Source organism: Arachis ipaensis, chromosome B7 (assembly GCF_059453495.1).
Source record: "Arachis ipaensis isolate K30076 ecotype BB chromosome B7, ASM5945349v1, whole genome shotgun sequence".
In the NCBI taxonomy this organism is placed as follows: Eukaryota; Viridiplantae; Streptophyta; class Magnoliopsida; order Fabales; family Fabaceae; genus Arachis; species Arachis ipaensis.
This window is the reverse complement of record NC_142442.1, coordinates 139,443,007-139,462,678: the sequence shown is the minus strand read 5'-3', so window position 1 is coordinate 139,462,678 and position 19,672 is coordinate 139,443,007. Positions and strand designations below refer to the sequence as shown.

The 19,672-nt window shown below is 35.6% G+C and overlaps 2 protein-coding genes across 6 annotated transcripts; both read right to left on the bottom strand.

Moving 5' to 3' along the window:
* Positions 1-4,938: 4,938 nt before the first annotated feature.
* Positions 4,939-10,348, bottom strand: PGI1 (phosphoglucose isomerase 1). The gene is made up of 14 exons (XM_016308209.3): positions 9,521-10,348; positions 9,271-9,393; positions 8,259-8,357; positions 8,080-8,163; positions 7,392-7,535; positions 7,250-7,315; positions 6,769-6,837; positions 6,575-6,682; positions 6,294-6,346; positions 6,062-6,200; positions 5,799-5,955; positions 5,552-5,630; positions 5,322-5,388; positions 4,939-5,221 (listed from the first exon to the last, which is right to left on the bottom strand). The coding sequence occupies exons 1-14, from the start codon at positions 10,085-10,087 to the stop codon at positions 5,087-5,089; spliced, it is 1,890 nt and encodes a 629-aa protein (XP_016163695.1). The 5' UTR covers positions 10,088-10,348; the 3' UTR covers positions 4,939-5,086.
* A 3,101-nt stretch (positions 10,349-13,449) lies between these two features.
* Positions 13,450-18,505, bottom strand: LOC107606198 (Pentatricopeptide repeat (PPR) superfamily protein). 5 transcript variants are annotated; one of them, XM_016308206.3, is made up of 6 exons: positions 18,022-18,505; positions 16,724-16,802; positions 16,486-16,552; positions 16,177-16,396; positions 15,389-15,492; positions 13,450-15,154 (listed from the first exon to the last, which is right to left on the bottom strand). In XM_016308206.3, the coding sequence occupies exon 6, from the start codon at positions 15,055-15,057 to the stop codon at positions 13,504-13,506; it is 1,554 nt and encodes a 517-aa protein (XP_016163692.1). In that variant the 5' UTR covers positions 15,058-15,154; positions 15,389-15,492; positions 16,177-16,396; positions 16,486-16,552; positions 16,724-16,802; positions 18,022-18,505; the 3' UTR covers positions 13,450-13,503. The 5 variants fall into 5 exon arrangements, with proteins under 5 accessions (XP_016163692.1, XP_088349510.1, XP_088349512.1 ...); XM_088493384.1 differs by having other exon boundaries at positions 17,946-18,484; XM_088493386.1 differs by having other exon boundaries at positions 16,177-16,327; positions 18,022-18,477.
* Positions 18,506-19,672: the final 1,167 nt, after the last annotated feature.

Genomic DNA, 19,672 nt, shown 5'->3' with positions numbered 1-19,672 from the left:
CATTATATATGAAATGAATTAGCTAAAAAGTACATTAAGATATTTGTGGTCTGCTAGGGTTCTAGTGCCCACTAGGGTTTTCTTTCACTTTCATTTTCAGATCTGAGTATCTCTAATCCATGCATTGTGACTAGTAGACGCTGGCAATTTAGCATGGATGGGAGACGTGAGGATCATGTGTTTGAACAACCACCAGAGGAGTGTGATGAGGTGGTTATCTATCTTGGAGAAGAGGATATATCTGAGGGAGTGCAGTCTTGTGCTAATAGCTTAAGAGGGAGAGTGTTTGCGGACAGATCCTTTTCAATAGGCACCATGGAGAACGCACTAAAGGCCATATGGGGAAAACCAGCTGGGTTTTGTGTGATTGGAAGCCGAATTGATGAGAATTGAGAAAGGCTCCCCGCGATTATTTAAGAACTATGTCTTACACATTAAAAGGTGGAGTGATTCAGAGGAATTGGAGGGAGTGGTTATCGTAGAATTTTCAGTTTGGACATAATTCTGGGGTTTGTGAGAGATTCAAAACTTTGGAAGTAGGGAGGAAAATTGGTGAACGGTTGGGGAGAATTTACGACATGGGATATTTTGAGGTTTGGGGCAAGGAAACAAGGATTCTCAAAGCAAAAATTTGAGGTTTGGGGCAAGGAAACACGGATTCTCAAAGCAAAAATTTTTGTTGATGGAGAGAAGGAGATCCAAGATAGTGTTAAAGTTGCTAGCCCGATAAGAAACTAATTGAAGTAGGGCTGCAGTATGAACGATTAGGCAATTGTTGCATTTATTGCGCTAGGTTGGGACAAGAAGCTAAGACATGCCCAATTTGGATCGTGGATTTAGCAAATAATTAGATACAGCAGAACAAAATCGGAGATTGGGTAAAGGCAAATCAAGTAGGAAAGAGGATTGAAGGAAAAGAGGATGTGAATTCCTCCAAATTCAGGTCAGCACATGAGAATGTCTTTCAACCAAAAAAGAAACCCACACCTTCTTGGCTTTTGGAGGGTCTTTTGGAGGGTTTTTCGAAACTAAAGTATGGGAGATGAGTGCAATTCCAGAGCAAACACAAGGAGCAAAACAGATTCCAACATAGGAGGTAACAAGGGTGATGCCAAAACTGATCAGCTACTTCAAAAGCTTATATTCTAACTCTCTTGGACGAGCTTAGACTGCTATTAAAGGAGATCGCCCTAAAAAACCACTGCTCCTATTCACTATAAAACAGACAGAGCTCCAAACATGAAACATTTAGCGCGACAGGAAAGTTCTTCAATCAAGAATTATGTGGGAGGCAAAGAAAGATGACAAACAAGGAGAATGAAGATTCTGCTCGGATGATAAACATGTTGCTGACTTTGAGGTGGAGGGTGCCAGCCGTCAAATGATACCTAAGGAGACATGAAGCTACTGATATGGAACTGTCGGAATTTGGCGAGACCCTTGACAATCCATAATCTTAAAGGAATGATGCGTTCCCACTCCCCCGAGCTTTTTTTTTTTTTTTTTTGCAAGACAAAAAACCAAGCTTGCCAGGTGGAAACTAAAATGCGGTCTGCGGGTTTTAAAAACTGGTTCTTGGTGGAGCTGGATGGTATGGTTGGTGGCATGGTATTGGCATGGAAGGAAGACGTCAAGATCAAAATTTTGCAATCTGACTGGTTTTACATTGTGGCTAGAATAGGGGATCTGATTTTGGCAGAGAGATGGGGGCTAATAGGAGTTTGTTTGAGCACAAATAAGCAGATTCGCTATTCTCAATTCACGCATTTACAAACTATAATTCAGCAATTCAATTCTAAAGTTGTGGTTGTGGGTGACTTCAATGCCATTCTTTGCCAAGCTGAAAAACAGGGTGATAATGATAAATCTCAATCTTCTATCACTAATTTTGGATTTCATTAATGATACTTCTCTCTTGGATTTAGGCATGTTGGGGAGGCCGTTTACATGGTCCAATAAACATAGAGGGGCCGATCTTATCCAAAAAAAGATTAGATCGAGTTCTTGCTAGTATTAATTGGATGAATTTTTATCCCTCTTCAATGACTTTTAGATAATCAGAATCGGATTTAGATCATGCGCCTCTTCTTATGGATTCCAAACCGAGTGTTGAAAGATCTAAAAGAATATTTAAATTCTATGCTAGAGGTTAGGAGGATTGTTTGTGATGTTTGGAGGAGAAAATAGAAGGACCAGCTATGCTTATTCTGGCACAGAAGATTAAACATAGCAATCAAGCAACCAAAACTCAAGAAAGGCAATTGTGCAACTTACTAATCACATAGAGGAAGTGAGATCAACTGGAATTTTTGGTGACAACGAACAAACCGAATTGGAGAGAAAACTTGAGGTAGCTTATCATGATGAAGAAATGTACTAGAAAGCCAAATCCAGTGTTAAGTGATTCAAAGGGAGGGGGGGTCAAAACATAAAATTCTTTCATCAGAAGTTTAAAAACAAAATGAGGGGTAATAAAATTTGGAGGCTTGTGAGTCCTGAAGGCGAGGTAGCTACTTCGAATGAGAGCTATTCAGTAATAAGCCTTACTCATGTCTAACTTCACACCCATTTCAGTTTCACAACCTTGCGTTTTAGTCTTGAGGTGGTGCATATATTCGTGAGTTATGAGAATATTGTCTGAGATCATCATTTCCTTAATAAATGTACTCTGGTTAAGACTCACTAGTTTATTCATTATACCTTGAAATTTATGGACAAGAACTTTAGATATAATTTTGTAAATGACAGAAGATAAACTAATGGGTCTCACCAGAGTCATATTAGAGGCATCCGGAATCTTCGGAATCAAATATATGTGTGTGGTTGAAACTTTTCAGTATTCTTCCACCTGCATTGAAACTACGTACTGTCCGAAATACATCCCCACCAACCAAATCCCAAAAATGCTGAAAGAATTTTGCAGTCATGCCGTCATCTCCTGGAGCACTTTAAAGATATACACTAAAAGTAGCCCTCTTCACTTCTTCAAAAGAGACCAACCTTCGTAACCGACAGTTCATGAAAGTTGTAACCTTAGGTTCGAAGTCCGTAAAAAACAAATATGGATCAGTTTGGCAAGTTGAGGTGAAAATTCATCAGAGCCATTGGTTGATGTCAATGGTTGATGTTACACCACTTACAATATGTAATTCACAAAAAAAAGAGTTTTTTTTTCTTCCATTTATTCAATGCAACTTTGAAATTGATTACACATGATCCTCACTTCTGAGCATATATCATCAAAATCAATAATGTCCAAAAACCCAACCCCAAACAAATGCCCATAACTTCTTCCACTTTGGTGGCACACTCTGTAAGCTCATTCATCTTCTGGTATGTTTGTTTCAATGGCCTTTCTTCAGATACAACATCTGTCCCCACGTTTCTTGTTTTTTCTTCTACTTCGTCCAGCCAAACAAAATACTCACAACGATGTTCAGCACTCTGAAAATTTGAGACAACAATCGAAGGAGGGGTGAAGAAGGAAACAAAAAGATGAAAACCTAACGCCAGTAATAAGAAGAAATGCAATTTCGAAACCTACCTCCCACAGAGGACATCGCAGAAACAATCTGTCTGGATTCCACTCTGTACCAGAATTGAGTACCACAGCTTCAATTCCGTGCAAACACTTGTCATTGTTGTACTCAAACTTCTTCTTTTTCCTCAACAATGAAGATCCGCCACCAACATCGCTGCCACAATTTAGGGATAAAGAGCTCGATTTTTCCTTGAGTGAACCCATGTTCTTAGTTATTGATTAAGGTGTTAGGGTTTCAACACAAAGCATCTTCTTTCTGAAGATAAAAGAGAACGAAGGGTTTATTTTAATTAATCATTAAAATAAAATATTTTTTCTGAGTTGGCACTAAATGGCTAGCTTACTCAATTTGAACGTGCCAGCAAGGAATAAATAGAGCCACATGTCCACTCAAACTAACCACGCCACACGCTGATGGCCGGAATGGTGATTGTGTCTGCTGGAGTGTATAATCACTGTGCACGCGTGACTCATTAAATGATTTAAGTGTATTTGTGTCCAGCGTATCAACTTTCAGGTGTAATTTTGTCCCTTCTTCCCCCTAGAAAATGACTACATTTTTACATTTTGCAAGATAGGGACCAATTTGTCCTCAATCCCACGTGTTAGGTAACGTCTGAATCAATTGATTAACGTACTGTGTAGAACAATGTCGTTAGAATTTGATGGATCAAATAGACAGGGGGTCAATTTGACGGATGTCAATGGTGGTTGGAGACTCACAAAGCTATTAAAATTTGTTGGCGTCTTATTTGGAATTCTTTCGGGACCAATTTAAGTAAATATTTAACTTTTTATGTATTCGAGACACTAGAAATATAAAATTTTATTTTTCGATAATCATAAGACTTTTGTTTATATGGTATTCTAAACTATTAGTACTTTTCAACAGAATTACACCCTTAAAACTAGTGTATTTTTTCTTATGAATCAGTAGCATATAACATTGATAAGCAATTTTTGTGTTATTGCCAATGAGTTATAGCTCAAATGGCATAATCTCCCCATACTCAATTAAAAGGTTGTGGGTTCGAGTTTCTTATCTTTGGTAAAACAAAAATAAGTAATTTTTGTGTTATTAAACCCCCATGACATCAAACAAGTGTGGCAAGCATGTATCTCTCCTATTCTTTTTTTTCTCTGTTTCTTTTCACTAACTATCCGTTCCCAACATAAATGATTCTCCAAAACTTACGAATAAAACAGATGTCTTTCTCTCATCAATTAGGTCCCTTTATTTATTACTATATAAACATTTCTCAACTTGGCATCATCATTAAATCACCAAATTATCCACTTTCGGATTATTTAATTATCTCCCAATGTATTGATTGCATTTACCAAAATTAAACACTTTAAATTGAATACGAAAAGCGTCTGTCAAAGAAAAACAGAACTTTGAGAATTAATTCAGTTTATTCAATTTTATTTACCAAAGCTGCTAAAACTTGCAGTAATTTGTCTAAACAACAATCTCCATTTTCATTAATGGAGGAGATTCAACCGAAATCAATAATTATTGCAGGTGGATTTCCTTAGTCTAACTCAAGCATACAATTCATCAACGTTACACTCTCCAAGAAAAACCTTGAAACTCCGTGGTGAACCACAGCTGCCTTCAGCGATAAGTGCTCTGTCATTGGCAGCCATGTGAGCAATAATCTTGTAAATCATTTCAATCTGAACATCCAAGGTAAAATATATTAGTAAACAATTATTCTTAATAAATTGGTTAATAAACATCATTGAGAAAAGTAATGGTGTTGGGCAAGATATCTACATCTTCTGGCGCATGGCAACGATCGGCTACTTCATCAAGCGTTAATGGCTCAACAGGCTGTTTGCAGCTGAAAACAGTAATAGATAAAGAGAATTTAGGGATAGAACTAACTGAAAACAAGAACACAAGAACAATAATAACAAGAAGAAGGATGCTAATGCTAGCACATCATTGGACATTGTTGGAAAGATCCCAGGAAGGGCAGTGTTGTTTTGAGCCCATAATCATACCTTGCCTCATTTAACACGGCCAAAACCCGCTTCTGAAGAGCCAATACTTCGCCTGCTGCTTTCTTTCCGGCTTCCACACCTAAGTGAATATCATATTTCAGAAATTAGAAATTAGAATTTAGATTTTAGAATGAATAAATTAACGGAGTCCGAGTTGGATATCTACTGCAGTATGAATTGCTGACAAGGTTAAGAGGAATATTTATGAGATCAACAAAATCCTAAAACAAGCAAAATGACAGTTTACCAGGTTGATGATAAGCATTTATGTTGACAAGGGAGGCATATATCCCAACTGCACGCTCATATAGTGCGATAAGAGCGCCAACTGATTTTGGGGTCACTTCTTGTACGGTGACTGTGATTGACTCTCGCTCGTTTGCATAGAGAGCTGACCTTGTTCCCTGTAGAAACTTTAATCTTAGAACCGAGAAAAGAATGACCCAGAACAAATGATTTTATAATCAAACTAAGTTCTATAAGAAAATATGTTCGGTTGGCAGGTCAGACCTGTAGCATACCAAACAGGTAGTCACCACATGTGACACCAGGTTCAAGTTCCCAATCGTGACCCGGAGGTCTATCGCGGAGCACCTCAATGAATGTCACAAAGAAATTGTGTACACCCTCCCTCAGTTGTTGAATATACCTGTGAGAAGGTTGATGTTAACAAGATATTAATCAAATCCATGTACTACATAAAGCCAACACAAAAATTGAAAAGATTAGCATGAACACTCACGCATGCTGATCGGTACTTCCTTTATTTCCATAGACACTAATTCCCTGATTGACCTATGGAATCCAGAAATCGGAATTAGATCATTTCAATATTCATCATCCTAGGAAAACTTGGGTTCCTTTTTAGAAATAATCAATTAGGCAAGTTCCAGGTACAAGAAAAAACTATTCAAAATTATTGTGGAGGACTTTCGGGTACCTTCTAATTATTTTCACAGGAGGAAATGCAAAAAAAAATTGTTATTCAGATTTGCTGAACAAAAGAATGAGCAATTTACATACCCGATTTCCATCCAAGTCAAACTCCTTGCCTAGAGATTCCATGACTAGCTGCTGCAAGTATCTACTAAACAATAACAGGCTGTCCTTATACGGAAGGATGACCATATCCTATGGAGTATGAGGAAAAAGGGAATAATGAGCAATAGAGCAATAAAATGGAAGTAAATACCATGGATAAATTATATAAGTCTCACCTTGGATCCTACTCCATCTGTAGCCCAATACCAACATAGAGCCAGCAGCGCCGCAGGATTACTCCTTAACTGCACAAAGTTATATGTCAAAACAGAGACCCTTTTGATATTTTGCTTTGCGATTGAGGAGAAGCAAGTTCAAGCAGATAAGATGGTAAAGCAGCATTGAAACTTCAAAATGAAATGTTACTATACAACTATTGCCACTCTTTAATAATGTCACTATTAAGAATGTAAGGAATTTCTGAAAAATTGGTCTTAGGCATATAAAAGCAGCATGTCTGGATAATTATTTCCATTTATCACCATCTGTCATGTGTAATGTATTTGCAGCATGAAGCGCCAGCAGCCCAGCGATGGATGACAAGTTATTGAGTAATATTTATTGCATCTTGCATTATCATACATGAACTTCGTTCGACTCCATGAGCACAACTCTGAAAGTAAATTTAAAAGACGATTTTTTAAAACTGATACATACCACAGTAGTTCTAGTTGCCTCATCCATCAATGCTGCACCAGCAAGCATTTCTCTAATGTCAATGCCCTGAATCAGAAGCATTATAGGTGAATACAAAATATAAAAAACAAACTAATTAAATTTACAATTAACCCTCACGTACCTGAAGGGCCGCTGGAAGCAGGCCTACAGCAGACATCTCTGACGTTCTACCTCCCACCCAATCAAACATAGGAAATCTAGCTAACCAGCCCTCAATTCTGGCAGTGTTATCTAACAAAGAGTTTTCTTGTGTTATAGCAACACCCTGCAACAAAATATGCGTTAGCAAATGATCACAAATGTCCATGAATCGACAGTGGCAGCAAATGTGAGTGATGCAGGGACGAATAACATTTAGAAATTCACAACAGTTAAAAAAATGGAAAACACAAAAGCAATAAAATCAACATTCCAATAAATGTCATTTTAATATCATATATAAGCATACAAAGTGACAATTTATCTGAAAATATTAATTTAGAAGGTATTTTTAGCAATTCAAGTATTTCAATTACCAATACTCCATTTAAACTGAAAAAGGGGGGAAAGAAAAAGAACATAACTCAATTAGTTTAATTATTTCTGCACATGCTAAGCAAATCTATGAGAATTTGAAAAGGTAGCATTGAGCAAAACTGGATTTTGGTTGTCTTCAGACAGGTGAATGTAAATTAATCTAGACAAGTAGCTTGTTCACCCTAACAAATCTCATATTCAATATTATCTCCATCACACCACCTAAATTTCCATTTTGACACAAATTCTTTTGTAACAATGAGGAAATAAAAAGTTGAAACCTGAGATTAAACCTGTTTCGGAAAATCCAAGCCTGCTTCACGAAAGGCCTTCTGTACTTCTAGTAAACCATTTCGAGTCTCAGGGGTACCTCCACTCTGAAGATAGTGACATTTTCAACTTTCAAGTCAGAAATCCTTATACACCAATAACATCACAATCAATTTTTTAGAAGTATAATCTCCAAACAAACCTTTGAAATGACTATTACAAGTGTTGAAGCTAGCTCAGGACCAAGTTGTGCAATTTGATGATCAATTCCAGCGGGATCTGTGTTGTCCACAAACCTTATCTGTCAAAAGTCCAAAATCCATTACTAAATATCTCAGGTTGCTAACATACTTTGCATACAACAGCAACTTTCAATAACATGAACATATAAATGTAGGAGGCTGCGTTTGTTTTTGGAGACAGGACACAGAAACATGGACAGTGAATATTTAAAAAATGTTTGGAAGTAGAGACATAGACAATGGACACATGTCTCCAGAACAGTTTTCTTTATTTCTGTGTCCACTCTTTTATGAAGGACAATGATGAATACGGGATTTTGGAAGGTGGTCACGGATTTTTTTATGGAATTTTTTTCCCTTTTTGTCCATAGATATTTTTTGTTATTCCACTGTTACCCCTTCTTATTTTCCCTAATTTGAGCTTCTTACTCTCTTCTCCCTGCATTCTACTTCTTTCTCTATTTTTTCCCAGGTACTCTCTTCATTTCTTACTTAGCTTGATAATTCCTTCCTTCTTATTGTTCATTCTTTTCTCCATGGCATACTACATGTTTACTCAATAGAAGCTTAATTCACTCTTCTACTTACATTACTTTATTTATTCTTAATTTTGTTACTTCAATACCATTTTTATCCTGTTGATTCATAGACCAATTCTTCTTGTAATCCCCTATTATTCTTCGTACTCTCATTCTCTATTAAATTAGTTTATAGTTATGCAGAAAATTTGGAATCACATAACTATTTTACTCATTTCACATAATATTTTAGTCTTATACATGCATATCTAAACATAAAACAGGACATTACATAGCCTTATAGCACAGCATGAAATCTTAACAGCAAATTAAGAAACCAGCATTTAACTAGTGAATAAGCAGACACCGCAAAATAACTACTTGCTGTTGCAGTTTGATTTTAATAAAAGAAGGGCCAAACATAGTTAACGGAGATTATGGATTGCCAATATACCTTGAGCAAAGGATTATCAGGAGCCAATGCCTCCGCAACAAACTGTGGGCCAAGAGCTGAACCCCCAATTCCAACAGACAGTATCTGAGTAAACCGACCCTCCGGCGACGAGGGAGGCTTAATCTGCCAAACCACATTCCCATATACAAATCATTATAAGAAATCAGAGACAATTTAATAACGAAGTTCGTACTAAGTCCGATTAATAAGTGCGATTAACACATCCAGAGAGAGAGATGAAGTTACTAACCTTACCAGCGAGGACATCATCGGCGAAATTGCAAATAGCAACAAGAGTGTTATCAATCTGAGATTTCAAGAACGAGGTAGGTGCGCGGTTAGAATCCCTAAGCCAGTAATGACCAACCATGCGTCCCTCGTCGGGGTTCGCAATCGCACCTTTCTCGAGCTCCTCCATGGCCTTGAACGCAGCCTGGAACCGCGGCTCCATCTCCGCCACGTACTCGTCTGTAAACCCGACCCGACTCACGTCCAAGTACATTCCAACCTCCTTGTGTTGGTACAGCCACTCCACGTACCTCTTCCATAGCTCCCTCGGATCCTTCTCCAACGCTGTCTTCTTCTTGAACCCCTTCGCCGCCGGTACCGCGGCAGCCGCGCCGTCGTTGGTGACCGGAGACACCTCCCGAGCCACTGACACGAGGCTTAGGGCCCGATCCGAACCGAGTTTTGGTCGGCTCGGAAACGCGGCCAGCTCCGGTCCGTTCCGGAACGGGTTGGTCAACGCCGGAGAATGATTCCGATTTCGGAGCTTGAGAGCATAGGAAGATGAAGAAATGCCGGAGATGGAAGCCATTGAAGTATGATTCGTGATTTCACGAGGTATAGTTTTGTTTGGGCATTTGATATTTTTTTCCTGACGAAACACTAAGCAAGTGGTGACTACTTAAGTTATTTAATTAACTTTTTTTTGCAAATGGAGGCTTTTGTAATTTGCTTTTTTTTTTTTTTTTCTTAGTTCGGTTTGGTTTGGTTTGCTTTGTTACCTGTACTTGCTATGAGACGGTCGGAGGCAAGGTTGTTTTTGTCCTCTTGCTCAAAGTTACCAGCAGAAGCCAGATGAGACTACTCCAACATCAGAATATTAATAAAATAAAATATAAAATATATTAATAATGATTAAATCTTTCATCTTTTTACTTTATTAAACATTTTTTAAGAGCAATGTAAAATCACGAACTTTTTTATTTACTTTATATTTATATCCATGAAGCACCGACATTTTGTTGAGTTGCCGTGTTCGCGTGTCGAACACATTTTGGATACGACACTCATCGACACTTGTCCGATACGCGTATCTGCTGTGTCCAAATCGTGGCTTAATAAAAAATAAAAAATTCTTCACCGGACATGCTTGAATACACCTAAATACCATCACGTGTCCAATCTTATTCTTAACGTATATTTTTGAAATAAATTTAGATATAATATATATTATTATTTATTAAAATAAAAAATATTTTAAATACTTGATATAATTAAAATAAGATATTAAAAATAATTAAAAAATTAACTTATATTTTATTATCAATAAAATATCAAAATACTATTATGATTTATCTAAAAAATACTTTATATTCTATATGTATGTGTGTCCCCGTGTCTTATAAGATTTTAAAATTCCGCGTGTCGTCGTGTCCTGTGTCGTGTCGTGTCCCATGTCGTGTCAGAGTTTGTGCATCATAGATTTATATTAACATTAATTAATTTTTTTTCACTAAAAACATTGATATATTAATACATCTGTTATAAGGTTTCCTGAAACCGTTGATTTGAGTCTGAAGGTGAAGTCTAAATTCCTTACAACGTCCAATTTTTTTGATATCAAATGTTGCGTGTCCAAGTTTCTTGTGAGGAAGTGGGAAATAGTATCTGCAAAAGACTCTAATATCTTATCAAAAAAGTGTAAATAGTTTACATGTTTTGAGTAGATAAAGTTTTATCCCTTTTTACTAGTGTTTGACCTCTTTAAAGAAGTACATAAAGAATGTTACTTTTTTTTATAGGCCTTTTATCTTTTATATTGTGTCAGAATATAAATAATATCTCTATTAAATTAGTGTTGATTTATGGTATTCAAGTAAATCAACATAATTTTTTTAAATCTATATAAGATTTATATTTATATAATGTATGATTTTAGATAGATAAATAATTGTGTATCAATTGTGTCAGAAAAAAAGAAAAGAGAAAAAAAAAAAAAAAAGCCCTTTATATTAGATGGGGATAGATGATTGTGGTTGTTGGTGGCGGCGATATTCGGCGGGGTCAAGCGCTGATTGGTTGGTGGAATAGCCTGTATCTGTTGCCTCACCAAAATGGGTCCAGATATGTTGCAAAATTACGAGATTGCCACTTGACCTTGTCATTTTCCAAATTAGCGGCATCACATTCAGAGGTGGCGAGTTCACCGGGGAACAAGACAAGAGTGCAATAGATTTTATCTTGGGACCAAATTTGTTGGTGTTATTTATATGTTCTATAAATATAGTTTTTGAAAGCAAAGAAAATGTGAGTGTATTTGTTTGTGGTGTGTTGAACCCAGCTAAACTTGTGTCACATCGGGTATATATAATTGAGGGAGACAGCTAGTTTTCATTTCTTGCCCCTGTCAATCTATTTCTTTAAAAGTTAATTATAAAATTATTAGGAGATAAAATAATTGTTTTTACCAGAGACACCGTATGTACCCTTACTCAATTAAATTAAGAAAGGATAACGCTTTCATGTTATGGACAAATAAAACAAGTGTTACAAAGGAATATGTGAGGTTGCTACTTGCTAATGTTGGGGTGAGTGCATTGTGAGAGAGAAATACAAATAATGTTTTTTAAAAAATAAATTTATGTACTAAGAGAATAATAATATAACATGAATATGAAATATAAAAAACTGAAACAAAAGATTACTGTTTTTTTTTTTTGTATATGTATAATATTTTTAAATTTTTATGTACGAAGAGAATAATATAACATGATAATCAATTCAAACATGAATATGAAATATAAAATACTTAAATAAAAGCTTTGCTTTATATTAGATTAAATTATACCTTTTTGTTTGGTAGATGAATTAAATTTATTAATTGACAGCGCATCTTCGTATTTCATTATATTAAAAATTGAAAAATTATTGTTTTTGGTTCTTTAACTTTATATCAATTAATTAAATTTGGATTCTCTTAAATTTTTTCTCTTATATTTTTTTTATTCTACTTATAAAATAAATTATAAGAGATTATATTTTATCTTTTAAAATAAAATCTAAAATTTAAAGAATTTAAATCCCCATTAATTTGCCAAAATATTTAAAACAGTGTTTTGTCGTACATACACAAAGCTGGGCCAGCTCAATTAGGCCTAACATGACATAAGTCTGGGCCATTCTTTCTCAAATTTTATTTGGCAAAGTACCAACTTTACCCTAATACATTAACGACATTGACCACAAGAGGGAAAACGCTTAATATTGATGACGTTGGTAATAAACTAATAATAATAATAAAACCCTGATAGTGATGATATGCTACGTTAGTCTTACGTAATTTGCCAATTACATTTTAAATACTTAACGATAAAAATTAAAAAGCATTATCCTTGACTCGGTATATTTTAATTACGTTAGGACTTGGGAAATAAAAGCCTAAATATCGATAAAGCAAATTCAATACTCAAGTATATTTTAAAAGCAAAAGCTTAATGCGATTTATCATTCTAAAATCTATTCTGTTAATGATTTAGACTCAATTTGGATAAACAGCTTAATTAAACTACTTTTAAAAAAATAACTTAAACAATAAATGAATATATTAAAAATAATTTATAAATAAGTTATTTTGTGTTTAAATTTTTAATTCTAAAAATATTTATTTTATAAAAATGTGATAAAAAATAGTAGTATTATGAAAGAAGTCATTTCTTTTAACTTCTCTATAAACTCTTAAATAATTTCTTAGAAAGCTGCAATTTAATTTTGAAAATTACACCAGACATTAATAATACTATTTTTCATAAGTCAAAAGCTCAAAAAAATTACTTTTAAAGTTTCCAGCCCATTAATCATAGTACTAGACTCATTATACTCAACCCTAACCCGTTTAAAATGGATACACATTTGCTATAGAAAAAAACATTCACACATATTTCTAAGCAGGAATTATTTCTGAAACACAAAATGCAATACCTTAATTATAAGGTAGCTAAATTATAAGCATCATGAATTTGATATCACAAGCTCATCAAGCAGCTCAAAAACATACAACAGTTTTCTGTCTTTGCAAATTTGGTCAATCAAATGCCCCCAGGAATCAGATCCTGGCTGGAATCCCATCTCCACTAAGGCAAAGAGTGCCATAGCAGCATCATTAACCATCCCAGCCTTACAAAGTTGAACCAATAATTCATTTGAGGTAGCATAATGGGGTACAAACCCCCTACCAACCATTAGACCTAATAATTCCTTTGCCTTCTTCAACTCACCTCTTTGGGTTAAACAATTCAGCACAATCCTGTAACTACCTTTGTTCATATAGATGCCCTCGAGCGGAAGTCTCTCGAGCATATCCAAAGCCTCCTTGTATCTTTCTTCTCTGCACAGGCCTCCAAGTATTACGTTGAATGTAACAGTATCAGCCCGGCATGAATTTTCCTTCATTTCTTCAAGCAACTCTAGAGCCTCGTCGATTCGCTTGTTCCTACAACAGAAATTAATCAAGGCAGTGTAGCTAACTGCATCCGGTTTCAAGCCTGCGCTCTTCATCTCATCCAAAACCCCTTTTGCCTCTTGCAGTTTCCCTGCTTTACATAATCCATTCACCAGGGCTGAGTAATTATAAACGTTAGGATGGCATCCGTTGCTTCTCATGAATTCGATTATATTTCTAGCACGATCAGGTTTACCTCCACGGCAAAATCCGTTGATCAAAACATTATAAGTCAAGGGATCAGGTACGATCTGATCCTTTGAGACCATTTCCTCAAAAAGCTCAAAAGCTTCTTTGAGCCTTCCATTTTGGCATAGGCCATCCATTAGGGTTGAGTATGTAATTAAATTGGGATAGGATGACTTGGAGTTCTTCATTTCTTCTACAACTTCAAATGCAGAGTCAAGATCCCCATTTTTGCAGTGGTACTTCACTAAGATGTTAAATATGCAGACATTCGGCCTATGTGTAAGACTCCTCTTGGCATGCAAGAGCAATTGTCGTGCCAAATCAACCTGATTCGAATCAACCAGGAGATTGAGGCAAGTGCTAATGGCTTTGGGCGAGGGCTTTTCCCGAACGATTGGCTGAATGGAGAAAAATATCTGAAGCACTTTTTCATGTAAGGAGGATTTTGAAAGATGCTTCATGAGGTTAATGAATATACCCTCATGAAACTTGCAAGTTTCATAGGTCATTTGATGCAGAACCCGGTCAACAGCCTGGAACTTCTTTGACTGAGCAAGCTTTTCGAGTATTATTCCATATGTAGCACTGTTGTGATTAAAGCCCTTTTGTTCTGATACCATATTAAATATTTTCAAGGCATGTTGTGGGTCTTTTTCTCGTTTGATCAAGTTGATGGCGGATTCATGAGATATATATTTGTGTTTCTTCCGAGATTCGGGGGGAGTGCCACTGGTTTCAGGAGGAGGGTCTAGTTTAGATTCTAGAGGTTTTGCTAATTTAAGGGGAGATATCCATGGCAGTGAAGAAGATACAGATGATGATGATACTAATGGGACACGGCTGTGCCTGCTACCGAAAATTCCTGAGGTTCTCATGAAATATGACGATTATAGGCACATCCCTATCATCTCAAAGAACATCATTCATTGATGATTTATCTTCAATGAATTAAATAACAAATGAGAGTAGCATCTGCATACAAGGCAAGGATTTCAAACACAGCAGATAAAAAGGAAATGAGGAAAAATTAAAAGGGAACAAACTGCACGTTATTGCGAAGAGAGACACGTATAAGATCCAGGAAAAGACATGAGCTATGGTAAAACATTTTTAGATATCTTTACAAAGATGATGAATATGAAATGAAGCTACTGCAAAGTAAGAGAGAAAAAACAGGGAAAAGGTAAAAGTTTATTGAATCATTACCTGATTTTCAAGGGAACCAATCACTGTGGATTGTGAACCTTGAACTGTACTTCCATGTTCAAAGTGTTCATCACCCTTCAACTCCACATTTCCAGGATCATGAACTGCACAAGGAGCACACAATGAATGTGCAATTGACAAGGTTAACCCATTACAATTCCAAATTATTCACAACCCCAAAAAGAATAGATCGATATGGTTAGTTTTCAACGACAAATGACTTCTTAAGGTAAAATTTAAAAAAAAAAAAGGCATATTGCTGCTGTATCTATAAGATATAGAATGAACCAATTAAGTTTTGCAGAGGCTACAGGGACTTGCAATTTCAGACAATAAAGACATTTCAACATATCGAATTTGGCGCCTAGGTTTTGATCGCTTTCGCTGATTGGGAATGGGGAATTGTTGTACTCTACTAGCACCTATCTTGCACACTGCACATAAATATAACTACTGGTACTGGTTCTTCAACTTAAAATAATACAAAAATAAATAAATAAACAAAACAGTACCAAAATTTTTATTCATAAATTTCAAATAGGGATTCTCACATGTTAGATGAGAAAACACATGCACTTCAACCGAGAACAACCTTAAATTACTCATTAAATATGAACTGTCAGCATAATTTAAAGAATTGGAACACAAATTCCACCAATAAACAACAGGGAGCGAAGAAGCATTCAAGAAACCTCATATTGTAATACCCTAATCTCATGCTATCCAACATATTGCTAAAGAAAATCAACAATGAAAAGCACACTAACTCACTAACAAGTAAGATATACCTTGTTCAGATGGGAAGTAAACAAATGGCTGCCGCCCTGCTACACACTCGCACCGGCCGCCACTATGTGCTGTAGCCGATGGTAGAATGTTGGAGGGACCGGTGAGTGGTGCCGGTGTTGAGAAAAGCGAGAGTAAAAGGGAGGCCCGACCCTAGACCCGATGAAACCTCTACAACATCAGGCCAATCTAAAACTGGGTTTATAGAGGGCCTTAACAGGCCTAAACATAAAAAGAAAAAAACTATCATTACAATAATGAGCTGAGGAGTGGCTGGTGGTGGAGCAGTGCTAAGCGAAGAAGAAACTTACAGCAGAATCCACTGAAATGAAGACTTCAACACCAAGAGATTTCAAAATCTGCACCTTTTCATCTTTCCTGAAACCAGGTTATGCAAAACAATAAAGATTCAACACAGTAAATAGAAACAGCAATTAAATGCAGAACAATCATATCACAATATTCAATAATGCATTGAAAAAAAATTAGTACTACCTAGCAAAAACAATGAACTAAGTATCTAAAGTCATTCAAGTGATGCCAAGTTACCTTTAATCTATCTCTTCCACTTTTCAGTGTGGTTCCTTTGGCAGTAACAAGGGTCCAGTTTATAAGCACATCACCATTGCTGCAACAAAACCATCATATATGTCACAATCACATTGTTAATGTCATATAAATCTTACCAAAGTGTCTATAGAGTAAAGCTTAGTGATGACAAGGTATAACACAAACATCACATTATTTTGGACTGAAAATTCAGGTGATCATAAGAAAATACAAAAAAGAAACATCTCAACATTAAGGCATCAATGTAATCAATCATTAAGGCACCAATATAAAGGATAAGCTTTTAAGTCTTAAGGTTATTTAATAAGATTTGCATTGCATACAAAATCTTAACCCTGCTTTTGTTACAACTCACAAACAGGGACAAGCTTTGCTGGTTTTAAGCTAAATAAGTATATAGAAATTAGCCAGCGATCATATATATAGAAAAAAGTGTCAATAACTAGTTCATAAATGGACCTAGAAGTTACAAGAAAGTAAATTAATTAATAAATATCGTTACTCCTAATTATAACAATTAACAGGTTTCCTAATCACTCAATACAATACAGATTGAGGAACTTAAAACAGAGATGAAACAATCGTGACCTCAAATTAAAAGTGAAAACAAAAGTAGTAATAAGCAGTAAGCCACAACAATATCCCAGCTTGTTAGAAAATCCCTTCTTTTCTGTTTTAAGCAACACAACGAACTCAAACTCCATGAAAAAGGATTCTTGTTGAAAAAATCCCAGCTTCTTTCCAACCATTTTCAATCTCGCAACATTTGAGCAAATTAAACAAGATGCTGAGTGTGCGTATGATTTGAATAAAACATCAATCAGCATATGTGTGATTTAACAATAACATGAATTCACAACAGGCTCAGCATAAACTTGCAGTAAATTCCAAAAGTTTTTAACAAACAATTGTGGCCCATGAGTTGGAAATAAGCATCAAGAAAAAGGAATACAAATCAAACAATATGATCATATTAGCATAAATGTTTCATAAAAGAATCAGTATAACTAATCATCTAACCCAATAATCTAAATAGATTCACAGTCACAGTCACAGAACCTATTATCTAATATGTAAATCTAGTCATCAATTTATCTAATTAGCATCAACTTAACGTAAACAATTTATCTAAACCTAAATTAAAACTGAATAAACTAAGCATAAAAAACCAATAAATAATAACTGGAAAAAAAAAACTCGCCTACAGAAGCAGCAGAGTAAGCAACGGAGCAGAGATAGATGAATGAGACGATGCAATCGGAGGAAAAAAGCCCTACCGCGTCTCATAGCAAACCTTCATCCTCGCACCCAACCCCACCCTCCTGGAAACTGCTCGTGCGGCGTCGCGCTACCTTTTCTCCGCCCTCAAACCTCTCTGTCCAAAATCACCGCTCGATCAGCTCCTCATCAATGGTTTCGACGCACAACAGATATGGCAGCAGATCGACCTACAATCGCAGCCTCTTCTGTCCTCCCTCTAATCGCAGGCTCTTCAGATAAGAAGCTTGAAATGATAATGAAACACGAAGTGTGGGGTTCACAACCACCATCTTAAAAACAAATCATCTTTTTGGTGCTGCGGAACCTAAAGCAAACGAGAGAAAGAGAGAGAGACCTATGATAGATGCGGTGGGATTGCAATGGACCAGTGGTGATGGTGAGATTGAGCCATTGAGGGGTGGGTGAAGTTGATGGCTGCTGCTGCTGGTGTGAAATTTGGGATTGGATTAGGTTAAGAATGGTAATTTGAAAATGTTAGATAATTTTTTATAGTTTAGATTATTTTATTTATAAAATTTTATTTCTTATAAGTATAAAGTAAATTTTATTTTTTTATGGATCAATTTATTAATATTAATAGTTTATTGAATAATTTTTTTATTTAAATTTAAAATATATAATGTTTATCGATTTAAATAAACGTGTAAGTATTTATCAAAATATATTTTGAGTCACATCTTAGATGCAGTGGGAAAAAACTACAATACTAACGTATTTCGAATGCACTCAGTGTTATGATACGGCATTATTTCATAACAAGTGGCTGAATTTTAAAAGGATAATAAAATAATTGGCCTAAGAAACTAATGCAAAATCCAAGTCAACACTTCTTTTAGTCCATTATGAAAATTAATTTTTTTTTCATGCACACTAACAGCAACATCAAACAACCAATTGAAAATAATTTAAATACTTAATATTTTAATAATATTTGATCATCATTTTAGTTTTCTAAACTCAACAATTTCCTCTCTTGATGACAAACATTATTAAACTGAATTGAAAGAGTTAGGGTAGAAAATTTTCCTTTGAAGATGTGCCGAAATCTCCCTCTTTCTTTTGTTCAGTGTGCTCTCCCTTAATGTGTGCATGATTAAAAAACTATTTATAGAAGCAAAATTGTGTACAAGCTCCAAAGGGTTCCTTAAAGGATAAAAATTTCAAGGATTGGAACCTTTAAAACCGAGCCTGATTTACATAAGGGAGTACTTATCAAACACCTTAAGAACAAGGTACAGATATACTTGAACAAATAAAACAGAGTATAAATTATTTTAAAACAGGGCCAAATCAGAGCATAAAACAGAGCACTATAACAGGGCACTAAAACAGAGCAGCCAATCAGATGAAACAGAATGAAACAACACACATTTAATTCAGCCCTTCTTTTTTTCTTTTTCTCCCCCTTTTGTCATTAAGGAGGGTCACCTGCAATTATAAGAAAGCAAACAGTGCAGTCCATAATAGTTTATGCATAAAAAAAATAGTATCAAATTTAAGTTTAGTATAGTCATCCAAGTCAAATGAAAAATAGTTCAACTAAGTCAAATTCAAAGAGAGCAAAATAAAGAAGCATTCAGCAGCAGCAGCAGCAGCAGCAACAACAAGGAGCAAACTTAGGCATCAGAAGATTCGGCATCAGATTCC